General features: G+C 36.1%; 1 protein-coding gene and 1 pseudogene across 4 annotated transcripts in view; both read left to right on the forward strand.

Annotated features, from left to right (window-relative positions):
- LOC129481125 (membrane-spanning 4-domains subfamily A member 12-like) overlaps positions 1–25,417 on the forward strand; it is a 40,081-nt gene that overhangs the window by 13,591 nt on the left and 1,073 nt on the right. For 3 of the 4 annotated variants that reach the window (XM_055276390.2, XM_055276131.2, XM_055276307.2), the window contains 3 exons: positions 7,293–7,349; positions 21,303–21,422; positions 23,652–23,769. In XM_055276390.2, coding sequence (XP_055132365.1) covers positions 7,293–7,349; positions 21,303–21,422; positions 23,652–23,762 — 288 coding nt within the window. In that variant the 3' untranslated portion in view covers positions 23,763–23,769. The remainder of the gene's footprint in view (positions 1–7,292; positions 7,350–21,302; positions 21,423–23,651; positions 23,770–25,417) is intronic. The other variant, XM_055276219.2, reaches the window with a different exon arrangement.
- Positions 13,152–13,228, forward strand: LOC129461818 (uncharacterized; annotated as a pseudogene).

Genomic DNA, 25,417 nt, shown 5'->3' on the forward strand with positions numbered 1-25,417 from the left:
GGAATCCTCCCTAAATCACTCTATGAGGCCAGTATCACCCCAATACCAAAACCAGGAAAAGGACATAACAAAAAAAGAAAACTACAGACCAATATCCCTGATGAACATAAATGCAAAAATCCTTAACAAAATACTAACTAACCAAATCCAACAGCATATCAAAAAAGTAATCCACCATGATCAAGTGGGTTTCACACCAGGGATGCAGGGGTGTTTTAACATACTCAAGTCAATAAATGTGATACACCACATAAACAGAATTAAAAACAAAAATCGCATGATCATCTCAATAGATGCAGAAAAAGCATTTGACAAAATCCAGCATCACTTTATGATTAAAACCCTCAGCAAAATCGGCATACAAGGGACATACCTCAATGTAATAAAAGCCATCTATAACAAATCTACAGCCAAATGGGGAAAAGTTGAAAGCATTCCCTCTGAGAACTGGAACAAGACAAGGATGCTCACTCTCACCGCTTCTATTCAACATAGTGCTGGAAGTCCTAGCCAGAGTGATCAGACAAGAGAAAGAAATAAAAGGCATCCAAATCAATAAAGAGGAAGTCAGACTCTTGCTGTTTCCTAATGATACAGTTGTATATCTAGAAAACCCTAATGACTCATCCAAAAAACTCTTAAAACTGGTAAATGAATTCAGCAAAGTTTCAGGATATAAAATTAATGTACACAAATCAGTAGCTCTGCTATACACCAACAGCGACCAAGCTAAGAAACAAATGAAGAACTCAACCCCTTTTACAATAGCTGCAAACAAATAAAATATTTAGGAGTACACCTAACCAAGGAGTTGAAAGACCTCTACAAGGAAAACTACAAAACACCACTAAAAGAAATCATAGATGACAGAAATAAATAGAAACACATCCCATGCTCATTTGCTAGGTAGAATCAGTATTGTGAAAATGGCCATACTGCCAAAAGCAATCTACAAATTCAGCACAATTCCCATCAAAACAGTACCATCATTCCTCACAGAACTGGAAAAAAACAATCCTACAGTTCATATGGAACCAAAAAAAAAAAAAAAAAGCCCACATAGCTAAAGCAAGATTAAGCAAAAACAACAAATCTAGAGGCATCATATTACCCAACTTCAAACTATACTATAAAGCACCCAAACAGCATGGCACTGGTATAAAAATAGGCACATAGATCAGTGGAACAGAATAGAGAACCCAGAAATAAAGCCAAATACTTACAGTTGGTGTATCTTTGACAAAGCAAACAAAAACATAAAGTGGGGAAAGGACACCCTATTTAACAAATGGTGCTGGGATAATTGGCAAGCCACATATAGGAGAATGAAACTGGACCCTCATCTCTCACCTTATTCAAAAATCAACTCAACATGGATCAAGGACTTAAATCAAAAAAATATATATAGAAGATAACATCGGAAGAACCCTTCTAGACATTGGCTTGGGCAAAGACTTCATGACCAAGAACCCAAAAGCAAATGCAACAAAAACAAAGATAAATAGGTGGGACTTAATTAAATTAAAGAGCTTCTGCACAGCAAAAGGAACAGTCAGCAGAGTAAACAGACAACCCACAGAATGGGAGAAAATCTTCACAATCTACACATCTGACACAGGACTAATATCCAGAATCTACAAGGAACTCAAACAAATTAGCAAGAAAAAATCAAACAGTCCCATCAAAAAGTGGGCTAAGGACATGAATACACACTTCTTAAAAGAAGATATACCAATGGCCAATAAACATATGAAAAAATGCTCAACATCACTAATGATCAGGGAAATGCAAATCAAAACCACAATGTGATACCACCTTACTCCTGCAAGAATGGCCATAATCAAAAAATAAAAAAAAATAGATGTTGGCATGGATGCGGTGAAAAGGGAACACTTCTATGCTGGTGGGGAATGTAAACTAATACAACCATTATGGAAAACAGTGTGTAGAGTTCTTAAAGAACTAAAAGTAGAACTACCATTTGATCCAAAAATCCCACTGCTAGGTATCTACTCAGAGGAAAAAAAAGGTCATACAAAAAAGATACTTGCACCCACATGTTTATAGCAGCACAATTTGCAATTGCAAAAATATGGAACCAACCAAATGTCCACCAATCTACAAGTAGATAAAGAAGCTGTGGTATACATTTACAATGGAATACTACTCAGCCGTAAAAAGCAACAAATTAATGGCATTCACAACAACCTGGATGGAATTGGAGACTGCTATTTTAAGTGAAGTAACTCAGGAATGAAAAACCAAACATTGTATGTTCTCACCCATAAGTGGGAGCTAAGCTATGAGGCTGCAAAGGCATAAGAATGATACAGTGGACTTTGGGGACTCAGGGGAAAGGGGAGAGGGTGAGGGATAAAAGACTACAAATTGGGTTCAGTGTATACTGCTCAGGTGATGGGTGCACCAAAATCTCACAAGTCACCACTAAAGAATTTACTCGTGTAACCAAATACCACCTGTTCCCCAAAACCTATATAAATTAAAAAAAAATAAATGTAATGACAAGAAAAGAAGCTTTAAAAAGTAAGAAATCTTAAAAAAATAGAATAGTCATTGGCATCTAGTAATGAGACTAGATGAGATCACCAAAGAAATAAATAAACATAGAAAAGAAGAGATAACTAAGGACTAGAGCAGCACTATCCAATACAATAGTCACATGTACCTACTGAACCTGGAAAATGCAACTCAACTGTCCTGAGTAGTGCTGTAAAGATAAAATACATATAAGATTTCAAAACTTAGTATACATTTTAAAATGTAAAATATATAATTATTTTATATTGATTCTATCTTGAAATAATTTTGGATATGTGAACTTATAGAAAATATATTATTAAAATAAGTTGTATATATTTCTTTTTAGTTTTCTTAATATGGCACTTGGAAACTTACAATTACATATGTTGCTTGCATTATATTTCTATTGGACAGCCCTAGACAATATTCTGACTGAGGACAGTGCTATGATTAGGCTTGTTTTAATACTATCACTCTGTGAGTAATAAGAGATTAGATTTGAGAATGTTAGAGAAGTTAGAAGAGGCTACTGCATTGATTCAGACAAGAAAAAATGGGGCCTTAATTCAATTTAGAGGTGCCAAAAATATAGGTTCTGTCTTAGTCCATTTTGTGTTGCTGTAATAGAAAATCACAGGCTAAGTAATTTATAAAAGAAAACAAATGTACTTCTCACAGTTCTTGGGGCTGGGGACTCTAATATCAAGATGCTGGCATCTTGTGAGGGCCTTCATGCTGCATCAGCTCATGATGGAAAGTCTAAGGGCAGGCCAGGTGCGGTGGCTCACGCCTGTAATCCCAGCACTTTGGGAAGCTGAGGCAGGTAGATCACGAGGTCAGGAGATCGAGACCATCCTGGCTACCACGGTGAAACCTTGTCTCTACTAAAAATACAAAAAATTAACCAGGCATTGTGGCGGGCACCTGTAGTCCCAGCTACTCGGGAGGCTGAGCCGAGATCACACCACTGCACTCCAGCCTGGGCAACAGAGTGAGACTCCATCTCAGGAAAAAAAAAAAAAATCAGTGAAACAGGTAGTTGGTATTTTGCAAAGTTAAACAAAATTGACAAACATTTAGCCAGACTAACCAGGAAAAAAAGAGAGAAGATTCAAATAAATAAAATCTGAAATTAAAAAAGAGACATTACAACTGATGTTGCAGAAATTCAAAAGATCATTAGTGGCTACTATGAGCAACTATATGCCAATAAATTGGAAAATCTAGAAGAAATGAACAAATTCCAAGATACATACAACCTACCAAGATTGAACCATAAAGAAACCCAAAACCTGAACAGACCAATAACAAGTAATGAGGTCAAAGCCATAGTAAAAAGTCTCTCAGTTAAGAAAAACCTGGGACCAATAGCTTAACTGATGAATTCTATCAAACATTTAAAGAACTAGTAGCAATTCTACTCAAACTGTTTCAAAAAAATAGAGGAGAAGGTAATAATTCCAAAGTCATTCTATAAGGCTAGTAAAACCCTAATACCAAAACCAGACAAGGACACATCAAAAAAAAAAAAAAGAAAAAACTACAGGCCAATCTGATGAATATTGATGCAAAAATCCTCAACAAAATAATAGCAAACCAAATTCAGCAATACATCAGAAAGATCATTCATCATGTCCAAGTGGGATTTACCCCTGGGATGCAAGGATGAATCAACATACCCAAATAAATCAATGTAATACATTATATCAACAAAATGAAAAGTAAAAACTATAAGATCACTTCAACTGATGCTGAAAAGTCATTTGATACAACCCAACGTCTCTTCATGATAAAAACTCTCAAAGAACTGAGGATAGAAGGGACATACCTCAATATAATAAAAGTCACTTATGACAGACCCACAGCTAGTATCATACTGAATGGGGAAAAACGGAAAGCCTTTCCTCTAAGATCTGGAACACAACAAGGATGCCTGCTGCCACCACTGTTATTTAACATAGTACTGGAAGTCCCAGTTAGAGCAATCAGACAGGAGAAAGCTATGAAGCCCATCCAAATTGAAAAGGAAAAAGTCAAATTATTCTTGTTTGCACATCATATTGTCTTATATTTGGAAAAACCTAAAGACTCCACTAGAAAACTATTAAAACTGATAAACTCAGTAAAGTTGCAGGATGCAACATCAACATACAAAAATCAGTAGCATTTCTATATGCCAACAGTGAACAATCTGAAAAAGAAATTTAAAAATCTCATTTACAACAGCCACACATAAAATTAAATACCTAGAAATTAACTAGGGAACCAGGAAACAAATCCACACACCTATAGTGAACACGTATTCAACAAAGGTGCCAAGAACATATACTGGGGAAAAGACAGTCTCTTCAATAAATGGTGATGGGAAAACTGGATATCCATATGCAGAAGAATGAATATCTCTCACCATACACAAAAATCAAATCAAAATGGATTAAAGACAAATCTAAGACCTCAAACTATGAAATGACTACAAGAAAACATGAGGAAAATCTCCAGGACATTGGTTTGGGCAAAAATTTCTTGAGCAGTACCTCACAAGCCCAGGCAATCAGAGCAAGGCAATGGGATCACATCAAGTTAAAAAGCTTCTGCACAGCAAGGGACACAATCAACAAAGTGAAGATACAACCCACAGAATGGGAGAAAATGTTTGCAAACTACCCATCTGACAAGGGATTCATGGCCAGAATATATAAGGAGCTCAAACAACTCCGTAAGGAAAAAATCTAATAGTCCGATTAAAAAAATGGGCAAAGGATTTCAGTAGACATTTCTCAAAAGAAGACATACAAATGACAAACAGGCATATGAAAAGGTGCTCAACATCACTGATCATCAGAGAAATGCAGATCAAAACAACAATGAAATGTCATCTCACCCCAGTTAAAATGGCTTATATCCAAAAGATAGGCACTAACAAATGCTGGTGACAATGTGGAGGAAAGGGAACCTTTGTACACTGTTCATGGGAATGTAAATTAATACACCCACTATGCAGAATAGTTTGGAGGTTCCTAGGAAAACTAAAAATTCAGCTGCTATATGGTCCAGCAATCCCACTGCTACATATATACCCAAAGGAAGGGAAATCAGTGTATTGAAGAGATATCTGCACTCCTATATTTATTGCAGCACTGTTTACAATAGCTAAGATTTGGAAGCAACCTACGTGCACATAAACAGATGAATAAAGAAAATGTGGTACATATACACAGTGGAGTACTATTCAACCATACAAAAGAATGAGATCCACAACTGTAGCAGCTCTGCTCCCACCTCAGGCCTGCAACACAGGAGAGCACAATTCCAGTGCTCACTGCTGAGACACTTTCCACAATTCTAGCTGTGGAGACTCCTAGCCCACTCCAGGGCAAGAACTCCCATCTCTGGCCCAAGACTATAATCCTTACGTGGCCATGCTGCAGGCTCACCATAGAATGACTGACTTTGTATGCACTGAGATTAAAAATGATGACCTGCTATTGGTCCTGGGTTTGGGAAAATGTCTGCAGGTTTTCCTAGCGCCTTTCCCTCTCAGTGTCTCCAAGCTTCTCCCTAAGTTAGCTCCAGGGCTTGGGAGAAATAAAATGCTCCCCCTCAGCCTAGGTTGCTTGGATTTCCAGTGGAAAGATGAGTCACGGAGGCTTTCTGCTTCTGTCACACAGTGGGACTTCACTCACTTTTATCAGCCAGACATCATCACGGGGACCGTTTGCCCATGCTCTTTTCTCCAGGATCTGGGTGTCCTTAACAACACCAGTGAGTTTCTGTTTTCCTTTTTGAATTAAAGCTCACAGAGTTGATCTTTATGCACTATTTTTTTATTTCCAAGTTGCTAAAGTATGCTAAAAGCCCCTAATCTGCCATCTTGGAAAAAAAAATCGAAACATTATATGTAACTATTACAACACTACAACAATAACACAATGTAACAGACTATCCTCATTTTACCAATGAAAAAAGCAAAACTAAGTTATAGGTTAAGTAATTTTCCTGAGTCACAGAGAAAGCAAAGAGCAAAGAACTCAACCGCAGATCCTTCTTACTTCAAAATTCTATTTAGTATTGACATGTGAGTTTCCAGATTTTTCTGGGAAAACAACATCCCTCTCGCATACTACTAACTGACCTGTTCATTTCTTAATGCTGTGGAAAGTTTTATGCGTTCATAAATGTTGCATCTGTGAGGAAAATAATTTCTGATACACCATAATTGCCATCTTTCTAACAAGTGTCACGAAATGATGGAAGATCTCAGAAAAAGCTATTCATGGAAGACATTGTATAATTCTTCTATTTGAATATGTAAACTGAAGCATCTATTTTATGAATGATATTTTCTATTAATAAAATATTTAAGCATTATATTAAAGGTATTTTCATATGAAGTCACCAAGATATAACATTTCCCAGTAGTAAATTCATTAATTGGGTGCATTTTCTTGTAATTCACATATTGGCTTAATAAATTATGATTGACAAAAACTAAGGAAACATTGATACTCCTTTTTCCATAAAGTCACTTCAGAATGCCCTTAGATTCTATTTCCAATACATATATTAAATTAGTAGCCAGGGATTTCATGGCTTTCTCCCATCTCCACAAATAAACCCTTGAATTATATCCTGAATGATTTTCTCAATGGTCCCATATTCTTTATGTTAAAACATTCTGGAATTCTCTTACGTTTTAAGTTTATACATAAACATAATGACTGGGTATTAATAAATGTGATCTTTGTTTCCAGTTTATCTTCTCAGGAGCCTTTACGGTATTTTTAGAAAAGAGACGTTCACCATTCTTGGTAAGTCAGAATGCTTATAGCAGCTCTAGAGTTTTATTTGCCAAAAGAAGGAAAGTCAGTGCGTAGGCAGCATTGTCTATGTGTCACTAGAAACCTATATATAATTGAAGAATAGATTTTTAAAATGTAAGAAATGTAAGTTTCCATTGCATTTTCAAACAAAAACAGAATACATGCCAGTTACTGAAGTCATTGTTACATTTCATTAGTTATAAAAATAACTCAGGATGTATGAAGTTAATCAAGAAACTAAATTTCTACATGATAAATCATTTAATGCAAATTAAAATTCAGTGAAGATGTAAATACAGCTATCTTGAAATGACCCAGTTTCTGTTATTATCTTCTTTTTCGCTTGCTTCTTTCTTCATATGTCTAGGAAATTTAATTGTATGGGGGCTACTGTGTATGTGGTGTTTTAAAGAATCTGGATCATGTTGATTTCCTTTAGTGAATATTGCATTTTGTATTAATAGGAAGTGAGGTGAAAGAACAAGAAATTAGAATAATTATGTATGTAAATGCTAGGAGATTGACTTCTGGAATGGCAGACTGAGAACTCCATGAAATCGTTCTTTAACAAAAACAGAGAAACCACTGGCAAAACAACCAAAAGTAATGATTTCAGAGCACTGGAAATTAATCAAAGCCACAGCTAAAACAGAAAATTATCTAAGAGATACTAGTAAACCTCAGAAAAACAGAGAGATCTATAATGCTTTAATTTGAGGCTAATTTCCGTCCCCTCTCCCTTCAAGCTCCTTGGCAGAGTATGTATGAATAGCCAGCAGTATAGCAACCAGCTGAGAGGACCGACATCATGTGATGCTCTATTGAAAGTGCCATCATCTGAGCACAGTCAATATTTTGTCTGAAATTGCACCTCGGTTCCCAGGATATTTTGGCTATTTTTTGGATAAAAATTTCAGCTCAGTGAAAACAAAGTCCTACCACTAGATGGCTTAAACACCATCAATCTGCTAGCAATAGCACAGCTTAATAAGGCTATGAATTCAGGTAAATAAGGGCTTGGTCAGAAATTTAAAAGACGATCCTGAATAACTAGATAATCATAAGGAGCTTTGAAAAGCTCTGACATATTCTTGGAGATCTAAAGTCCCTCACAAATATGGAAAGCTATGTGCATGCCCAGAAAGCAACAAAGAAAGAAGAAAGGCCCACCACTCATTTACCTCTGGCTGACTATGAGGCCCTAGGCAAGGAAGAAGTGAAAGCTGAAGCTGTCTTATAAACTAACTGAAGTTTTAAGCATATATTCTCATACACACTCTCCTTGGCAAAGGATTATTGACTGACATTAAATTACACTGAGCCAGGGATGGCTTCTAGGAAGCAGATAACCCATGGGCTTGACATTGAGGGAATAAAATATTTACAGAATTAATCCAGGAAACTTAACAAAGAAGAAGGAATAAGAAAAACAACAACAACAAAAGCAAAAATAGCAAACCCTGGGGGTGGGGAAGCAATTAAATACCAAATATGCTACAATGTATTATGTAAAATGTCAATTTTTCTAAAAAACATAAAACATGCAAGGAAACTGAAACATATTTTACATACACAGGAGAAAAAAGCAACCAACAGAAAAATATTCCTATGGGGGCCAAAATTTGGTACTTACTACTCAAAGACTTCAAATTAGATCTTTTAAGTATGGTCAGAGAAGCAAAAAAAATTGTTAAAAGAATTAAAAGAAAGCATGAAAGTGATATGTCACCAAATACAGAATATCAATAAATAGAAATTATAGATTTAAAAAAATTAATACGTTATTTGGATTTCCCATAGAAATCACTTTAAAACATGACTGAAAATATACACAACAAGAAATAAGGCCATCGCCAGTGATGCCAGGCACAAGTTCAGCTCAAACCATCCTAGACTCCAGACTGGTCCTTCGGACCCAGACTCTACACCTGCCCTAGCACCAGGCCAACCCTAACCTGCAGGCCAGTCCCTGTAGCCCAAGTCTCCAGAGGACCCAGGGTCTAGGCCTGCTCCAGCAGACCCAAGGTCCAGGCCCACCCCAGTGCACCCCATTGCCAAAATGAGCCACATGGAATGAGGCACCATGACCACCCTTGCAGACCCATTCCAATGCCCATGGACTCAGGACCCAGACTCATCCCTACAGACTTGGTTTAGACTTGCCCCAGTACCAGGCCAGCCCCATGGACTCAAAATGCAGACCCATATCAGTGGTCCCAGGTGCCAGGACCATCACAACATCTGAGTGACCCCTAAAGAGTCAGGCTCAAGGTTCACACCAGTATCAGCTCAGCTCTTGTAGACTCAGGCTTCAGGCTGGCCCCCACGGATACAGGCTCCCAGCCCATCCCCATACGCCAATCAACAAGTCAACCATGGTAGATCAAGGCTACAGGCACAACTCCACAGAACCAGGATTCAGGCCTACCTACCTGCTAACCTGGTATCAGGCCATCTTGCCTAAGGACTCTAGCAACAAGCCAGCCATACCAGATGTCCTGCCCAGAATCTTTGAATGAGCTCACTGGTGAAAGTCTTTTCCAGACAAAGCCAGTATGAAAAAACTGGAATAAGGCTCCTACTTCAAATGGACAGATATCAATATAAGGCAAAAAAAGATGAGAAAACAAGAAGACATACCACCAAAAGAACACAATATGCTCCCAGTAGCTGACCCCGAAGAAATGGAAATATATAAACTTCATCATCAATAATTCAAAATAATTGTTATTGAAACGCTCAAGGAACTTCAAGAAAATGCAGATAATTTTCTAAAATCAGGAAAACAATAAATGACCAAAATGAGAAATTTAACAGAGTGAATAAAATTATTTTTAAAAATTAAACAGAAATTCTGAAGCTGAAAAATAATGAATGAAATTAAAAATACAATAGAGAACAGCAACAACAGAATTCATCAAGGAGAAGAAAGACTGACATTGAAGACAAGGCATTTGAAAAGATACAGTCATAGGAGAAAAAAGTGAAAAGGACAAAAAGGTCTATAGGATTTGTGGGACAAGATCAAGAGAGGAAATATTCAAAGTGTAGGAGTTCAAGAAGGAGAAGACAAAGACAAATGGGTAGGAATATTATTAAAATAACATAAGAAAGCTTTCTAAATCTGGGAAAAGATAGAAATATCCAGGTACAGGAAGGTCCAAAGGTCTCCAATTAGATCATTCCAAGCAAGATTACACCAAGATATAATCAAACTGTCAAAAATCAAAGACAAAGAGAGGCTCCTGAAAGCAACTAGAAAAAAGAAGTAACTAATATATAAGAAAGTTTCAATAAGGCTAGTAGGAGATTTCTCAGCAGAAACCTAACAGGCATGGATAGAATAGTATGATATATTCAAAGTGGTGAAAGAAAAATACTGTCAACAAATGACCCAGGAAAGCTGTTCTTCAAAAATTAAGAATGAAGACTTTCTCAGACAAACAAAAGCTGAGAGAGTGTATTATCCTGTGATGGAAGGGTCAGAGCTTACAAAATTGTCGTTAGATAGGAGTAATAAGTTCAAGAGACCTTATGGCGCAATATGATGACTATAGTTAAAAACACCAGATGTAACAGAGGTGTTAGAATTATCACACTGTGACTTAGAAAAGCTATGATTAATATGCTAAGAAATCTAATGGAAAAAAGTGGGCAACAACATGCAAGAACAGATAAGTAATGTAATCAGATAAACAGAAATTCTAAGAAGTAATAAAAAGGAAATGCTAGAAATAAAAAATGTTATAACAGAAATGAATAATGCCGCCGGGCGCGGTGGCTCACGCTTGTAATCCCAGCACTTTGGGAGGCCAAGGCGGGCGGATCACGAGGTCAGGAGATCGAGACCACGGTGAAACCCCGTCTCTACTAAAAATACAAAAAAAAAATTAGCCGGGCGTGGTGGCGGGCGCCTGTAGTCCCAGCTACTCGGAGAGGCTGAGGCAGGAGAATGGCGTGAACCCGGGAGGCGGAGCTTGCAGTGAGCCGAGATCGCGCCACTGCACTCCAGCCTGGGCGACAGAGCGAGACTCCATCTCAAAAAAAAAAAAAAAAAAAAAAAAAAAGAAATGAATAATGCCTTTGATGGGCTCATTAGTAGTCTGGACATGCCTGAGGAAAGAATTAGTGAGTTTAAGGATCAGTAAATAGAAGCATCCAAAACTAAAAAGTAAAGGGAAAAAAAAAACTGAAAAAAAAAAAAAAAAAAAAAAAGGACAAAAAATCCAAGAACTGTGAGATAAAGACAAAAGAAGTAACATGTGCGTAATGGAACTGCCAAAAAGAGAACAAGAGGGGATGGAAGAAATGTTTGTTGCAATAATGACTGAGACCAAACCACAGATCCAGAAACTTAAAGGTCACTAAGCAGAATAAATGCCAAAAACATACACTTAGGAAAATTATATTTAAACCGCAGAAAATCAAATATTTAAAAAATAATCTTGAAAGAAGTTGTATTAGTTTGTTCTTGCACTGCTATATAGAAATACCTGAGACTGGGTATTTATAAAGAAAAGAGGTTTAATTGACTCACAGTTCCTCAGGCTGTATAGGAAGCAGGACAGCATCTGCTCGGCTTCTGGGGAGTCCTCAGGAAACTTATAATCACGGCAGAAGGTGAAAGGGAAACAGGCACATCTTACACGACAGGAGCATGACCAAGGTAGGGGGAGGTGCCACACATTTTTAAACAACCAGATCTCATGATAACTCATTCACTATCATGAGAACAGAGGGGGAAATCCACCCTTTTGATCTAATCACCTCCCACCAGGCCCTGCCTCCAACATGAGAGATTACAATTCAACATGAGATTTGGGCAGTGACACAGATCCAAACCATATCAGAAGCCAAAAAAAAAAAAATTACCTATAGAGGATCAAGGATAAGAATTACATAGGACTTCTCCTCATGCACCATGCAAGTAAAAAGAGTGGAGTTAAATATTTAAAGTATTTGGAGAAGTGCCAACCTAGAATTCTGCACTCTATGAAATTATACTTCAGAAGTGAAGGAGAAATAAATGTTTTCTCGGACAAGCAAATTTGAAGAAATTTGTTGAGAGTAAACCTGCCTTGCAAGAAATGTTAAAATAAGTTTTTTCAGGAACCAAAAAAAATGATATTTGTCAGAATCAGAACTTAATAAAAAAAAGAGAAAGAAAAAGTGAAGGTAAAAAATTAAAACTTTTATTTTTCTTATATTTAGCCTAACAGTTTGCTCAAAATGATGACAGCAGCAACGTATTCAATGATCATACCCTATGAATAGGTGTAATGAAAGAAAGCAATGATACAACAGATGAGAGGAAGGAATTAGGACTACTTTGTTAATATAAGATACTTGTACTATCTGTGAAGAAGTATATTGTTATTTGACAAATAGAGTTGGATTAGTTGTAAATGTATATTGAAAACACTGTGGTAACCACTTTAAGAAGTTTTCTTAAATACTTGATTTGCTAATAAAGAAGAGAAAATAGAATCACATAAAATGTTCATTTAAGCCAAAAAAAAGGTAGAAAAACAGCATAATCTGAAAAAAACAAGCAAGAACAAGGGAAATGGAGACCAGTAATAAATAGATGACAGATATTAATCCACCTCTGTCAATAATCACTATAAACACCAGTGATCTAAATGCACCTATCAAAAGACAGAGATTTTTGAAGAGTGGAACAAAAAACAATATTCAACAATATGTTGTCTACAGGAAACCTGCTCTAAATATAAAGACACATATAGATTGAAAGTAAAAGGATGGAAAAAGATACCACATGTTAACACTATTGCTTCTCGGCCTTTTGGCTAAGATCAAGTGTAGTACATGTGAACACTAATTGAAAGAAAGTAGGAGTAACTATTTTAACTTCAGACAGAGCAGACGTCAGAGCAAGGAAAATTATCAGGAATAAAGAGAGGCGTTACATAATGATAAAGGGATCAATGTATGTGGCCAACAGCAAAGTAATAAAATACATGAGGCAATAGCTGATAGAACTACAAGGAAACATATATGGATCCACTATTAGAGTTGAAGACTTTAACTCCTATAATTAATAAAGACATTCTGCAAGCAGAAAATCAGTATATACAGAGTTGAACTCAACAGCACTGTCAATCATCTGGATATAATTGACACCAATGCAATACTCATACAATAAAAATACATTTTTCTCAAGGACACTTATAACAGCCCCTAAGATAGACCATGTTCTGAGTCATAAAATACATGCTAGTCGATTTTTAAAAATAAACATTGTACAATGTATGTTCTCAGATCACACTGTGATGAAAATAGAAGCCACATTAGAAAGGTAAGAGAAATGATTTCACTTTGACTATGTCACCTCTCCACAACAATGGCATAGCACCCACTGCACAGAAAGGATTTCCTTAGGCCCAAGATTTCTACAAGGGAATAAAAAGGGAGCCCATGGTGGATATCCAGCTTCCCCAGCATTCTTGGGTGTTTTGCAGGAGGCCCACTTGCCAAATGGGGAACATTAGAAGTATCAGCAGGGGTAGACTATGTGGTATCAGCTAGAAATAGAAAATTGGGGCCCATAGCAACCAGCATGTGAATCTTGGCTGTGGCTCTGTATTCTGGTCAGCAGAGGCACCCGACCAGAAAGATTAGCCAAAAGCATCTCTCTGCAGGAAGCACAGCTGAGAGATTTGCCAGGCTCAAGTCTTTGTCTAGCTTTGACACCCAGCATCAGAGCTCTGCATAAGGCTCTCCCAGGCTGAGAAGCAAGTCTGCATTTGGACATTACTACAGAGTGTACCTTCTGGCCCAGCTCAACATGATTAGCTAAGCAGTAACCCAGAAGCCTCAGAGACCTGCATAAGGATTTATCAGGCTGGGAGTCAAGCCAATATATGAGCATATCTATGAAGCAAAGCATCTGGCTCTGCCTGACACTAGCAGTTGAGCAGAGGCCCCATCAATCTTCAGAGCCCAGTTGGAGGTTCTGTCCAGACCCAGGCGAGGAGGGAATCCTATGACTACACATATCTGTGGAATATAGTCTCTGACCCTGACCATTTCAAATAGCATTTTCATAATTGAATTTACAGAAGGAAAAGAGAGAAAGGAAGAGCAAGCATATTTAAGAAAATAATGGCTGAAAACTTTTCAAATCTGGAAAAAGATGGCAACATGCAGATACAGGAAGCTCAGAAGTCTTCAACCAAATTAAACCCAAAGAAGGGTTAACCGAGACATACCATGTTCAAACTAACAAAAATCAAAGACAAAGAATTCTGAAAGTAGCAAGAGATAAGAAACATGTCATATTCAAGAGGGTTCCAATACAGCTATCAGTAGACTTCTCAGCAGACATCATGCAGGCCAGGAGAGAGTGAATAATATACTTAAAGTGCTGTTAAAAACAATGACAACAACAACAAAAAGTCAACCAAGAATATTTTACCTTGCAAAGCTATTCTTTTTTTGATTTTTTTTTCTTTTCTCTCTTTTTTTTTTTTTTTTGACACAAAGTCTTGCTCTTGTCACCCAGGCTGGAGTGCAATGGCGTGATCTCGGCTCACTGCAACCTCCACCTCCCGGGTTCAAGCGATTCTCCTGCCTCAGCCTCTTGAGTAGCTGGGATTACAGGCACCTGCCATCACGCCTGGCTAATTTTTGTATTTCTAGTAGAGACGGGTTTCACCAGTCTGGTCTCAAACTCCTGATCTCAGGTGATCCACCCACCTCAGCCTCCCAAAGTGCTGGGATTACATGCGTGAGCCACTGCGCCCGGCCCTTGCAAAGCTATTCTAAGGAAATAAGGGAAAAATTAAAACTTTCCCAGACAAAAAAAAAAAAAAGCTAAGGGGGCTCATCATCACTACACATGCCTTACAGGAATCACGAAAGGGAGCTATTTAAGCTGAAACCAAAAAAACGACGATACAAATTCATAACAAAAAACATATAAAAGTATAAAACTTGGTGGTATAAATAATACACAGTCATATTCAGAATATTCTAGTACTGTAATGGTAGTACATAAAGCAATTTTATCTCTAATATGAGTGTTAAAAGACAAAACTATTAAAACAACTATAACTACAATAAACTAAGGGATACAAATTACAAAACATATACATTTTGACATCCAAATAACAAATAGGGGAAAAAGTAAAATGTAGACATTTTGTATTGAAAGTTGTTATCAGCTTTAAAAGCCTGGTACAACTACAAAATATTTTATTTGTGCCTCATGGTAACCACAATAAAAAAACTTATAATAGTTGCACAAAATATAAAAACTAAGAAATCAAATCACACCACCACAGAAAATCATCAAATCACAAAAGACAGTAAGAGAGGAGGAAATAAACAAAGGATGGTTTAAAAAGAAAATAAACCACAAAACAGCAATAAGAGTTCTTATATATTAATAATTACCTGGAATGTAAATTGATTAAATTCTTCAATAAAAAAATTAAGTAACTAAATTGACTGAAAAACAAAATGTAACTATATGCTGCCTACAAGACACTCGCTTCACCCTTAAGGACACATATAGGCTGAAAGTGAAGGGGTGAAGAAAGATATTTCAAAAAGTGGCTGAAGGATATGAACAGACGCTTCTCAAAAGAAGACATTTATGCAGCCAAAAGACACATGAAAAAATGCTCATCATCACTGGCCATCAGAGAAATGCAAATCAAAACCACAATGAGATACCATCTCACACCAGTTAGAATGGCCATCATTAAAAAGTCAGCAAACAACAGGTGCTGGGGAGGATGTGGAGAAATAGGAACACTTTTACACTGTTAGTGGGACTGTAAACTAGTTCAACCATTGCGGAAGACAGTGTGGCGATTCCTCAGGGATCTAGAACTAGAAATACCATTTGACCCAGCCATCCCGTTATTGCATATATACCCAAAGGATTATAAATTATGCTGCTATAAAGGCACATGGACACGTATGTTTATTGCGGCACTATTCACAATAGCAAAGACTTGGAAGCAACCCAAATGTCCAACAATGATAGACTGGATTAAGAAAATGTGGCACATATGTACCATGGATGCAGCCATAAAAAAGGATGAGTTCATGTCCTTTGTAGGGACATGGATGAAGCTGGAAACCATCATTCTCAGCAAACTATCACAAGAACAAAAAAACAAACACCGCATGTTCTCACTCATAGGTGGGAATTGAACAATGAGAACACATGGACACAGGAAGGGGAAATTCACACACCGGGGCCTGTCATGGGGTGAGGGGAGCGGGGAGGGAAAGCATTAGGAGATATACCTAATGTAAATGACGAGTTAATGGGTGCAGCACACCAACACGGCACATGTATACATATGTAACAAACTTGCACGTTGTACACATGTACCCTAGAACTTAAAGTATAATTAAAAACAAAAAGAATTTTAAAAACTGAGAAAAAAAGAAAGATATTTCCTGAAAATAGAAGCCAAAAAGAGAAGAAATAGCATACTCAACAACAAATGTTAACAAGTATGTGAAGAAAACAAGCCCTTCATATTGTCATTGGAAGTGTAAAATGACACCATGACCTTGTAAAAATATGTGGTCATTCATTCAAAATTTAAATATACACCTGCCATATGACCCAGCAATTCATTGCTAGGCATTTACCTCTGAGAAATAAAAACATATGTCAAAACCAAAAAAACAAAAACTTGCCCACATGTTTATAGGAGTTTATTCACAATAGCCAAAACCTGAAATTGAACTAGGCAAGAAAACTTTTATCTGAAATGTTTTAGTTATTTTAGAAATAAAGCCTGGGTTTTTTTAAATAAAGATTAATAATTCATGATTTTCTCTGGCTGCAATAAAAGTATAAAAGTGTTTCTTAAAATATTCTTTATACCATCTTGCTGGGTGCGGTGGCTCATGCCTGTAATCTCAGCACTTTGGGAGACCAAGATGGGCAGATCACTTGAGGTCAGGAGATCAGGACCAGCCTGGCCAACATAGTGAAACCCCATCTCTACTAAAAATACAAAAATTAACCAGGCATGATGGCGTGTGCCTGTAATCCCAGCTACTTGGGAGGCTGAGGCATGAGAATTGCTTGAACCTGGGAGGTGGAGGTTGCAGTGAGCCGAGATCCCACTACTGCACTCCAGCCTGGGCAACAGAGCGAGACTGTCTCAAAAAAAAAATTGTTTATATGGTCTCTATTTTCAAAAATTACTAAAAAACAAAACAAAACTTCATAGTAGATGGCAGGGTCATAGAGGGTAGCTTATCCCATGCCTCACACTTTTTTACTGCATCTGGCTCACACATAGTGCCCCTTCATGCTCTTCTTTCTTAATTTTTAATAGCTTTATTGAGACATAATTGACATATAATAAACAATAAACTGTACATATTTAAAGTACACAATTTGGTAAGCCAATAATACAATAAGACAGTACATATGTCACCCCCAACAGTTTTCTGATGCCCCTTTGTCATCCCTCTTGCTTATCCCTCCTCAAAACCCTCCCTCCCCCAGGCATCTACTTATCTGCTTTTTATCACTACAGATTAATTGGCATTCTCTAGAGTTTTATACACATGGAATAATACAGTATATATGCTTTCTTGTTTGACTTATTTCATTCAGCATAATTATCCTGAGATTCATCCATGTGTATAAATTATCAATCCCTTTTTTATTTCTAAGTGATATTCAATTTTATCGATATATCACAATTCATTTATCCATTCACCTATTGATGGAACTTGCGTTGTTTCCAGTTTTGAGCTTTTACAAATAAAGCTACTATGAACATTTACAAGTCTTTGTGCAGACATATGCCCTCATTTCTCTTTAGTAAATACCTGAATCATAGGGTATATGCATGTTTAACTTTTCAAGAAACTGCTAACCTGTTTTCCAAAGTGGTTGTAGCATATTACATTTCCACCCACAGGCTGAGTATTCCAGTTCCTCCATGCTTTCACTCTCTTCTTACAGTGCATTTATTGTATATCTTTTTGTATTAATGATTTATCAAATTGTGTACTTTAAATATGTCCAATACCACCCCAACCGAGAGCAGGAATCGAAACAAGTGTTTCTGCTTGTTTTATTCAGATAAGTGTTTCCCAGAAAAACTTCATGCTGCAGAGAAGAACATCTGCTCCATGGGGCCTTATTGATGCATTTCCTCAACAAGGTGGCTCTTTTCTAAATAAAAACAGATTATTTTGACATAACTATTGCCTTTTGTATCGTTGAGAAAATGAAATGTTTACCAAATATACCTCATTTTAAAGACTGGATTATGTCAACATACCAAAATTTACTAAGCAATACAGTTGTATGTTTAGGTTATAAAATGAAATAATAAACATTTTATTTTAATTTGTCTTTCTTTAAGGGAGATTTGTTCCAAAAGAATAAATTAATTGAGATCACTATACAGCATGCAACAGCAATGTCGATAAACACATCCTTTATCCAGTGAAATTGGTTTCAGAATTCAGTAGTTCGAGCTTTTGTAATTATTATCTAATTCATATTAGATAGAAGGAAATATACATATCTTTTTAAATTTAACTTTTATTTTAAGTTCAGGGGTACATGTGCAGGTTTGTTATATAGGTAAACCTGTGTCATGGGGGTTTGTCTTACAGATTATTTCATCACCCAGGCATTAAGCCTAGTACCCATTAGTTATTTTTTCTCATCCTTTCCATTCTCTCACCCTCATCCTCCAATAGGCTCCAGTGTGTTGTTTCCCTCTGTGTGTTCATGTGTTCTCATCATTTAGCTCCCATTTACAAGTGAGAACAGGAGGTATTTGGTTTTCTGTTCCTGCATTAGTTTGCTAAGGATAATGGCCTCCAGCTCCTTCCACGTTCCTGCAAAGAAAATGATCTTCTCTTTTTTATTGCTGCATAGTATTCCATGGTGTATATGTACCACATTTTCTTTATCCAGTCTACCATTGATGGACATTTAGGTGGATTCCATGTCTTTGTTATTGTGAATCATGCTGCAGTGAACATACACATGCATGTGTCTGTATGACAGAATGATTTATATTCCCTTGGATATATTTCCAGTAATGGGACTGCTGGGTCAAACTGTAGTTCTGCTTTTATGTCTTTGAGGAATCACCACACTGTCTTCCACACTAATTGAACTAATTTACAGTCCCACCCACAGTGTATAAGTGTTACTTTTTCTCTAAAACCTTATCAGCATCTGTCATTTTTTGACTTCTTAGTAATAGCCATTCTAACTGGTGTGAGATGTTATCCTAAAGTGGTTTTGATTTGCATTTCTCTAATGATCAGTGATGTTGAGCTTTTTTTCATATGCTGGTTGGCCACATGTATGTCTTCTTTTGAAAAATATGTGTTCCTGTCCTTTGCCTGCTTTTTAATGGGGATATTTGGTTTTATCTTTGTAAATTTGTTTAAGTTTCTTACAGATGCCGGAAGATGCTGGATATTAGACCTTTGTCAGATGCATAGTTTGCAAAAATTTTCTCTCATTCTGTAGGTTGTCTGTTCACTCTGTTGATGGTTTCTTTTGCTGTGTGCAGAAGTTGCTTGGTTTAATTAGATCCCATTTTTCAATTTTCAAATTTTGTTTTTGTTGCAATTGCTTTTGGTGTCTTTGTCATGAAACCTTTGCCAGTTTCTATATCCAGAATGGTATTATCTAGTTTGTACAGGATATATTATATATATGATATCATATATATCATATCCAAATTATATATATAATTAAATATATAATGATATAATATATAATTATATATGATATACGATATCATATATTATATATCCTGTACAAACTAGATAATACTAGATAATTTCCAATGACCAAATGATTATATATGGTATATATCATATATATTATATTATTTTATTTTATTTTATTATATATTATATTATATATTATATTATATATATGATTATATATTCTATATTCTTTGTCTATAAATGTAGACAGAAATAAAATATAGTATATTTTATATTATATATCATTTATATCATATTATATATCATATATTATATGTCCTATGTATATTATATTATATATTATATTATAATTATTATATATTCTATATTCTTTGTCTATAAATGTAGACAAGTAAGTAAATATAATAAATAAGGATCTTCTTAATATCATATCACCTCTCTGATCCTATACACGGACAAAGTGCAATTATGCAGCAGCGTTATACATATGTATGCAGTTCTCTACCATCTTCAAGATAAAATCCTAAATATCTAGCTAGATAGCACCTATCTTTCCAACAGAATTTTCTACAGCTCTCCTTCTTCCACTCCAAAATGAACCATAACAAACTCCTGAAATGTTAGATCACGAAAGAGTTAAGATCATAATTAAAGATCAATCCAATAAAATGAGCCATTCTTGTTATACAAATATAATCTTAAGCAATATCTTTATGTTTCTATTTATTTAAGATACCACTTTAAGGTATCCATCAGGGTATGTGTCATAAAATATTAGCATTCTCTGATATTCTGAAACTGTATGGCACTATGAATTTGCCTACATTATTACAATTTTTTACATTCTATTCATATTTAACATGTACTTGTTTGTCTTCCTCAATAGTCTGAAAATTCCTTGAGTGCAGAGACCATTTCTTTTCTGTCTTTTTATTGACTAATGCAGAGTATAGATTGCAGAGTATAGAATAGGCATTCAATAAATTGTCAGTGAATAAATAAACTTGTTTATTATATCAAAAGTTTTATCATCTCCAAACTTGTTTATTCCTATTGAGATCCTGACAAATCTGCAGTTCTGACAGTCTTTGTAATGATCCTACTATGCTGAAAAGATCAGAATTTATATAAACCTTTTACTTTTAAAAAACTTTTACTTTAATATACTTGTCAATGATGCATACGGATAATTTCCAATGACCAAATGATTATTTTTCTCTATTGCAGGTGTCTTATACTTTAGGAGCAAACATCATAAGTGCCTGTATTTCAGTGATTGGTCTGCTTTTACTATCAATTGAGTTTATAATATATAGTAAAAGTTCAAAAAATTCTCTTTGGCCACATGTAAGTACCAGGTTTCTGTGAGAATCTCATCACAATTTTAGAATTATGTGTTAAATATTTACTAAGTGATCAGAGTACTTAAGTACAATGCAAGTCATGAAGGTGACCCTCACCATTAGTTTACCTCATGGTATATGCATCTATTAAAAATTAATAGATGCATTTTGAGTGACTAAGCATTATATTCAATTCTGGACCCTCCTGACAGCCGTGATATTTTTATGATGGGCAGCCCAGTTCATTCCAGGTACCTGCATCTCTGAGGTCAGTTCTCCCAGGCCTTAAAAGATCAAGTTTGTTATAGCAAGACTTGGTCTTCCAAGAAGGAACTGGCATACTCATGTACCTGTGATACCCAAGGGCTTACGTTCAATGTCAGGGCTGTAGTTTACGACAGAATAAAGCTGAACTCTGTACATGTATGTAATTTTGAATGCATGTACTCAGTTCTATATCATTCATGACTATGTGGACATTTTTGCACTGCCTGCTTTGAGTCTGTCAGTTGTTCAGCAGGTCTGTGGGAGTCTAAGTGTGTTCACGTCTGCATTTCAATATCCATGTATATCTATGTTCCCATTCATATGGAACTGTGGACATACGTGCATTTATCTGTGTATGTTTGTTGGTGTGGAGAGAAGGGGCTAGGAGGGCAAGAAGGTGGAAGTCAGTGCTAAGCAAGTTGTGTAGAAATTGAAGTGATAAGGGCCAAGGTCTTCTCTAGGATTTCTGTCCTTCTGCTCTATCCCATCTGCCCAGGGCTTGATGAAGGGCAAAATAGTGGGGACTTTTACCAATACTTAGAAATCAACTTTTCTGAACTGAATCCATTGGATATTGCCTGTATTTAAATTCCTAACTAAGTAAATTCTCCTTACTTCAACATCCAAAACTCTTGGTTAATTATCTAGTTGCAAAGAATACACCAGTTTGCATTTTGCTGGATTTTTCTTATTTCTATGTAGCTTTGAAAGTGATTTTACAGTGAGTGAAATGGTAAACCTCCTTAGGAACGATTTATGTCTCTGATTCAATAAAGAAATGAGTTTAGAAATTTTAAACTACTTGCTCAGAGTCACATGGCTAGTCACTTACAGATCATTTTTTCTAATGCAGAATGGTTTCAAATTCTAAATTATCTTACCCCACAAAATTGAGCTTTTACAAAAATCGATTCAGTGGCACATCAAAGAATAATTTTGCTACTGCAGAGAATGCTAATATTTTATGACACATACCCTGATGGATACCTTAAAGTGGAGATATTGCTTAAGATTATGTTTGTATAACAAGAATGGCTCATTTTATTGGATTGATCTTTAATTATGATCTTAACTCTTTCATTTTTCTAATTTATCTCTTAAACTATCAATATTCATATTAGTAGGAAATCCAGAATCTTCCTTTTGAGGGCCCCTCCCTGTTGACCCTCTCAAGTTACTCAAAACCACTGGGATCCAAAGGTTCGATATTGACTCCAAGCCCTTAGTTAACAGAGTCATGGAGAATCTCATCAGTCCACCAGTGTGCCCTTAATTTCCACTGCCATGGTTCAGTTACTATTAAATGACGCCATTATTTAACACTGATTTGAGTAGCCCATGGTGACCCTGTCATAAAAATGCATTGAGTACTGAAGAGGCTTGGGCTTCCAATATTACAGATTCTGTATTCTTGTCTCCAACCCAGCTACACTGCCAGGATATGGGTCTATTGGGGCTTATAGACAGAGGCACAATCCCAGGAGGAAATTCCTACCCCCAGGTCACATCAGCCCTTGTGTTGAGTCCAGGTTACACATCTAAACATTCTTTTCTTTCATTGTTTCTCTTTAGTGTCCTTTCCTATCAACAGGGCAAATTTATATAAGCTTCTCTATTAAATAAGTTCTATAACACTAAACCTCAAGGGTGTCACAATTCCATCTTCCCCAGAGATTTATTTGCCTCATTGAAAATTTCCTGTTATTATCCACAACAGTAAACAGGAAAACACAATCAATGATTCTCATCATCCATTTGGCAGAAATATATCAATATATCATCATCCTCAATAATTATCAGTTGTAATTACAATTAAAAATATTTAAAATTCTATTGTTGAGGTAGAGGATAGGGTGGGTAGTTTTTCTCTTCTATTTTTCTTCTTCAATTTTAAGATACCTTTATTATTTCTAAAGTGCTCACATAGAAAGATCGTAAGGAATGTACATTTTCTTTTTGGATACAGAAAAGTGGTAAACTCCTTTCAGAATATCTGTTCATATTAACCATCTTGGAGTTGTTTGTGGCAAGTATAGTCAGCCACTGGGCATCCCAAGCAAAAAAGAGAGGAAGATAAAGATGCAGTGAGTATCCCATTTTTCCCTTAGTAAATCAGAAGATGTTGTCTTCTGTTATGAACACTATTTGAATAACTAAGGTTTTGATATGAATTAAGTATAAATAATACCATCACTAAGCTGTGATTGTAGATAGCTGAAAACACTCGGCACTAACTGTCGTGTACTTATATAGGTCCCTCCACAACTGAATAAATAATTTTCTCTTTTATAAAGGTGTTCTGCATTACAGGATACTTTTATGTCCACACCATATGAGAGAATAAGGTAGAAGATATGTGATTTTCTGGCTCAGGTCTGTTTAATTCTACAGACATTACCCCAGAAACAAAAAGCTTTGTAGAAGTTGTTACCAGGCACGGGGATATGGGACTACCAAAGTCTGAAGACTTTATTTCTCAAAATTTGGGAGAATAAGTTGAATATCTAAGTGTAGAATTTTAGTGTCTTCAGAAACCAAGATTTGGGAGTAATGGAGAAGTTGAAAAAGATGGTAAAAGCCTTTTTTCAATATAGCTATTTTCCTACTTTCTCCATATCAACTACTTCATGTCTAAAGGAAAACTTAACCTCCATTTGACCTCAATCTCACTAAATCAGAGAACTTCAGTGAAAGATATGCCCGCCCTTTTTCCCCAGTACCCACTCAATAGGCCAAGGCTTAGAGATCTATGAGACCATAAAAACAACTGAGAAGGAGACCACAGTTAACACAAAGAAGAAAGTGAGTTGTCCATATATCCTAGACCACATGTGTAGAAAGGTTTAGGAAATTTAAGCTTCCTCCCCATTTTACCACTTTCTAATCTCATCTGTTTGACCCTTTGACCTGCCTTCTTACCTAGGTCTTAATCTCTTCAGGTTGCTGTTCTGTCCCTTGACTTTTCCAACTGTACCTCTATAGTTTTTGTATAGGCAACACCATATATACCTACAGCTTGGTAGATGTATACCACCTTTATTTATAATAATCCAAATGTTGAATCTCCACCCTAGACCTTTCTACTGAGCTCTAGGCTCATATTGCCAACTTCTTTCTAGAGAGTTTGATTCAAATGATTCCAAAGCACCTCAAATAAAACATATCTAAAACTGAACTAATCATCTCACCCACAAAGTCATTACCTTGTCTTTTCCATTTAAGAGCACTACCATCTATCTACCTGCCTGCCCTGGCCAGGGAGTTGAGAAATACTCTCAAATTGAAACAATCTGACAATCCTTTTTATATGATCCCCTAAATGTATTTCAATTCTGTCCTCTGTTTCTTCATCTCCCCAAATGAAAGTTTAAACAGGAAACACTTACCACACGAAAGCCTGATATTCTACCACAACATTCATTTCTGTAATAATTTAGCCCAATCTACTTTCTTGACTTCATTTCCTACCACTCACCCCCATAAATACTGTGCTCCAGCCTCACCAATTTACTTATCATTCCATAAATATGCCTTGTTAAGTTTACCATCTTAATTTATAAATAGCTTTGTTTAGGAATCTCTATTTTGAATTAACCTGATAAAATGAATTAGGAGGGAGAGGAATTTATCATATAGATTTCTTTTCTTGTATTTCCCACTTTCTCTTGACACTCAGAGGCTACATCTTCATTTGTACTGCAAAAGTCACTTGCTTTTCAAAACATGTGAATT

The sequence above is a fragment of the Symphalangus syndactylus genome, chromosome 1, assembly GCF_028878055.3.
Source record: "Symphalangus syndactylus isolate Jambi chromosome 1, NHGRI_mSymSyn1-v2.1_pri, whole genome shotgun sequence".
Taxonomy (NCBI): Eukaryota; Metazoa; Chordata; class Mammalia; order Primates; family Hylobatidae; genus Symphalangus; species Symphalangus syndactylus.